The sequence below is a fragment of the Rhinopithecus bieti genome, unplaced genomic scaffold (genome assembly GCF_001698545.2).
Source record: "Rhinopithecus bieti isolate Rb0 unplaced genomic scaffold, ASM169854v2 scaffold_574, whole genome shotgun sequence".
NCBI lineage: Eukaryota > Metazoa > Chordata > Mammalia > Primates > Cercopithecidae > Rhinopithecus > Rhinopithecus bieti.
In genome coordinates, this window is record NW_016803605.1 from 5,995,870 (window position 1) to 6,001,014 (window position 5,145).

Below are 5,145 nucleotides of genomic sequence, written 5' to 3' on the forward strand. Positions count from 1 at the left end.
AAAAAAAAAAAAAAAAAAAAAGAATATACGTTCGAAAGGATAAAAACTGTATTTTAATTTTGGGTTTCAAAACGCTACCCCTGCAACAAAATAGAAGCTCAATAAGTGTGTCATCCTCAAAATATCCGTGGGTCTTTTATCTTTATAATATTCTGATACCAAAAGTTAGAGAAGTAGTAGTTGAATTTTATGATCTGTCTTGTTAAATGAGGGCTTATCTTCCTTAACAAATAATAACATCAAGAACTTAAACGAAAATTGAACATTCTGACTCGACCAAGGTATGAGATTTTTGAAATTAATCCATAGTTGTCCCTTATTATTTATCCTGATACTAATATTTAATCACAATTTCTTTGTAAAAGTGTATGGGATTTTGTATCATTTTATTTGTTTAGCATACTCTGAAGAAGTCAAAGTAATAGTTCTTTATTTGTGGGGATAAGGTCCGAATTCTCGTAAGTGGATTAAAATTGTAAGCTCAGTAATGGGTGAAAGTATTTATGAAACAAAATCCAGAAAATGTTTACTTAATGTTCAGAGTAGGCAAGTTGTTAACCTAGCTATTCCTATTTAACAAACATTTCTACAAAGTTAGAATTAAAATTACAATATTGGCTGGGTCTGGTGGCTCACGCCTGTAATTCCAGCACCTAAAAAAATATTATAGTATTGTGGCCCAGGTGCAGTGGCTCACGCCTGTAATCCCAGCACTTTGGGAGGCCGAGGTGGGTGGATCGCTTGAGGTCAGTTCGAGACCAGCCTGGGTAACGTGATGAAACCCTGTCTCTACTAAAAATACAAAAATAAGCTGGGTGTGGTGGTGGTTGCCTGAAATCCCAGCTATTTGGGAGGCTGAGGCAGGAGAATCACTTGAACTCGGGAGGTAGAAGTTGCAGTGAGCTGAGAGTGACAAGAGTGAAACTCTGTCTGAAAAAAAAAAAAAGATTACAGTATTACTCTAGCTGAAGATTTATTTACATAGTTAAAATGTGTTCATAAATAGAAACAATGCAAGAATCAGCATTTTAGAAGAAAAGTAACGTGCCTTTGAAAAAGATACAGTGTGTAGATTTGCATTTAGGCATCTGATTTTATGTGTTTTTTTTTGTTTGTTTTTGTTTTGTTTTTGGGACGGAGTCTCGCTCTGTCGCCCAGGCTGGAGTGCAGTGGCACAATCTCGGCTCACTGCAAGCTCCGCCTCCTGGGCTCATGCCATTCTCCTGCCGCAGCCTCCGGAGTAGCTGGGACTACAGGCGCCCCCACCACGCCCGGCTAATTTTTTTGTATTTTCAGTAGAGATGGAGTTTCACCGTGTTAGCCAGGATGGTCTTGATCTCCTGACCTCGTGATCCGCCCGCCTCGGCCTCCCAAAGTCCTGGGATTAGAGGTGTGAGCCACCACGCCTGGTCATGTTTTTGTTTTTGTTTGAGACAACATCTCACTCTATCACTCAGGCTGGGTGTACAGTGTTGCAATTATAGCTCTCTGAACCCTTGATCCTCCTGCCTCAGCCTCCCAGATAGCTAGGACTACAGGCAGACACCACCACACCCAGCAATTTTTTTTTTTCTAATAGAGTCAGGGTCTTGCTTTGTTGCTCAAGCTCAAATTCCTGGCCTCAAGTGATCCTTCTGCCTAAGCCTCCCAAAGTGCTATAATTACAGGCATGAGCCGCCATGCCCAGCCTAGGCACCTAACTTTAACAAAGATATTAAATGCTGGTATCTCAAAATATAAATTTATTTAACGGTCATTAAATCTAAAGTATTTGTTAAAGTACAGATTATGAGAAATGGTATTTTCAAGCTTTCGGAATTTAGAGGTGCCATGATATAATTTCACATCCACTTTGTTATTTATTTTTAATTTTTTTGAGACAGAGTCTCACTCTGTTCCCCAGGCTGGAGTGCGGTGGTACTATCTCAGCTCACAGCAACCTCCACCTCCTGGGTTCAAGCAATTCTCCTGCCTCAGCCTCCCAAGTAGCTGGGATTACAGGTGCCCACCACCACACTAGGCTAATTTTTATATTTGTAGTAGAGATGGGGTTTCACCATGTTGGCCAGGCTGGTCTCGAATTCCTGGCCTCAAGTGATCTGCCCGTGTCAACCTCCCAAAGTGCTGAGATTATAGGTGTGAGCCACTGTACCCAGCCTCACATGTACTTTTTAGTCCCTGGCACCAGTTGGAATAACTGGCTGCAGTGGTGACTACAAGTTTAAATTTTAGAATTTAGAAATATTTCAGATTTTTTTTTTTTTTTTTTTGAGACAGAGTCTCGCTCTGTCATCTAGGCTGGAGTGCAGTGGCGTGATCTCGGCTCATTGCAACCTCCGCCTCCTGAGTTCAAGCAATTCTCCTTTCTCCTGCCTTAGCCTCCTGAGTAACCGGAACTACAGGCGCCCGCCACCACGCCCGGCTAATTTTTTTGTATTTTTAGTAGAGATGGGGTTTCATCGTGTTGGCCAGGATGGTCTTGATCTCCTGACCTCATGATCTGCCCACCTCGGCCTCCCGAAATGCTGGGATTACAGGTGTGAGCCACCCGCCCGGCCAGTATTTCAGATTAACTTCCTCATATCTCATCGTCCTTTCTCTATGTGAGCTCACTGTGTGTGTTTAACTCATTTTTGGCTGGGCACAATGGTTCACACCTGTAATATCAGCACGTTGGGAGCATTGCTTGAGACCAGAAGTGGGAGACCAGTCTGGACAACATGGTGAGACCCTATCTCTACAAAAAATTTTTAAAAATTAGCTGGATGTGGTGGCATGTGCCTGTAGTCTCAGCTACTTGGGAGGCTTAAAAAAAACAAACTGATTTTTGATTAGGTTTTAAGTATATTAAATATAACTAGAATTCTTCATAAAAGTCGTAATTTTTATATAAGATATTTTATTTAGATAAGCATACATTTTCTTTTTTTTTTTTTTGAGACAGAGTCTCACTCTGTTGCCCAGGCTGGAGTGCAGTGGCCGGATCTCAGCTTACTGCAAGCTCCGCCTCCCGGGTTCACGCCATTCTCCTGCCTCAGCCTCCGGAGTAGCTGGGACTACAGGCGCCCGCCACTGCGCCCGGCTAGTTTTTTTGTATTTTTTAGTAGAGACGGGGTTTCACCATGTTAGCCAGGATGGTCTCGATCTGCTGACCTCGTGATCCGCCCGTCTCGGCCTCCCAAAGTGCTGGGATTACAGGCTTGAGCCACTGCGCCCGGCCGATAAGCATACATTTTCTAATGGAGTCAATCATTTAAACATTTAATATTTATCTTAAATTGGGTGATTTTTATCTGAGTTCAAATGATTAGCGCATCATATATAGGTTTTGCCAGTTTATAAGCACAAAGGATTAGCATCATGAAAAAGAAATAAATTCGTATTTTCTTAGAATTAGTGCCCTCCATATTGTCAGGCTGATAAAGTGTTGTACAGAAAACCAAGGAAAAAGGACAAATGAAATTATTTAGATAAAATTTGTACTCTCATGTCTCTTGATTTAGTCCTTACTTTTGAAACTGTTATAATCAAAAGTTTCTCCTGGTTTTTTGTTTTTTTTTTGTTTGTTTTGTTTTTGGTTTTTTCGAGACAATTTCTCACTCTATCGTCTAGGCTGGAGTGTAGTCACGCAGTTACTGCTTACTGCAGCCTCATCCTCCCAGGTTCAAGTGATCCTCTCATCTCAGCCTTCTGAGTAGCTGGGACCACAGGAACATGCCACCACACCTGGCTGACTTTTGTATTTAGCTTAGAGATGGGGTTTTGCCAAATTGCCAGACTGGTTTCAAACTCCTAGGCTCAAGTGATCCTCCTGCCTCGGCCTCCCAAGGTCCTGGGGTTACACTGGGCTTAGTCTGTTTCTCCTCTTTTTTTTTCTTTTTTTTTTTGAGATGGAGTCTCATTCTGTCACCCAGGCTATAGTGCAGTTGTGCGATCTCGACTCACTGCAACCTCTGCCTCCCAGGTTCAAGTGATTTTCCTGCCTCCGCCTCCTGAGTAGCTGGGATTACAGGTGCACACCACCATGTCCAGCTAATTTTTGTATTTTTAATAGAGACAGTTTTTCACCATGTTGGTCAGGCTGGTCTCAAACTCCTGACCTCATGATCCACTCACCTCGGCCTCCCAAAGTGCTGGGATTACAGGCATGAGCCATCGTGCCCAGACCTCTCCTCTTTATTTAGTCAATAAACATTTTGTTGGGTTTTGTTTGTTTGTTTGTTTTACTTTCTGTTTGTTTTTGAGACAGAGCCAGAGTGTCACTCTGTTGCCCAAGCGTGAGTGCTGCGGCATGATCTTGACTCACTGCAGCCTTTGACTTCTGGGTTCAAGCCATTCTTTCACCTATGCCTCCCAAGTAGCTGGGGCTACAGGTGTGTGCCACCACACCCGGATAATTTTTGTGTTTTCTGATACAGACAGGATTTTACCATGTTGGCCAGGCTGGTCTCCAACTTCTGACCTCAGGTGATCTGCCATCCTCAGCCTCCCAAGGTGCTAGGATTACAGGCATGAGCCACTTCGCCCGGCTTTCTTTTACTTTTATTGTGAAAATATGCAAGAAATGAAAAGAACAGTATGGTTAACACCCATATTTTCCTCGCTTAATTTAACATTTAATATTTTTGCCATATTGCCTTCTAATCGCATACACATTTCAGCCCAAATATTTCAATGTGTATTTTTAAAAATAGAGACTTTTTAATGCATAACCACCACTCAATTATCACACCTAATAACTGGCATGACTTCCTTAATCATGTCCCCTACCAACTCCATATTCAAATTTCTCCAACTGTGAGTATATTTATAGCTGGTTTATCAAACTGGACTCAATTTAGGAACCATGCGGCTGCATGTGACTTTTAAAAACATCCCTGGCCGGGCGCGGTGGCTCAAGCCTGTAATCCCAGCAGTTTGGGAGGCCAAGATGGGTGGATCACGAGGTCAGGAGATCGAGACCATCCTACTAAAAAATACAAAAACAAAAACTAGCTGGGCGAGGTGGCGGGTGTCTGTAGTCCCAGCTACTCGGGAGGCTGAGGCAGGAGAATGGCGTAAACCCGGGAGGCGGAGCTTGCAATGAGCTGAGATCAGGCCACTGCACTCCAGCCCGGGTGAGAGAGCGAGACTCCGTCTCAAAAA

General features: G+C 42.9%; 1 protein-coding gene across 1 annotated transcript in view; it reads left to right on the top strand.

Annotated features, from left to right (window-relative positions):
• Positions 1–5,145, top strand: part of ZCCHC8 (zinc finger CCHC-type containing 8) — a 35,144-nt gene that overhangs the window by 2,522 nt on the left and 27,477 nt on the right. The window contains 1 exon segment of the mRNA XM_017889017.1: positions 239–281. Within this exon segment, the coding sequence (XP_017744506.1) occupies positions 239–281 (43 nt within the window).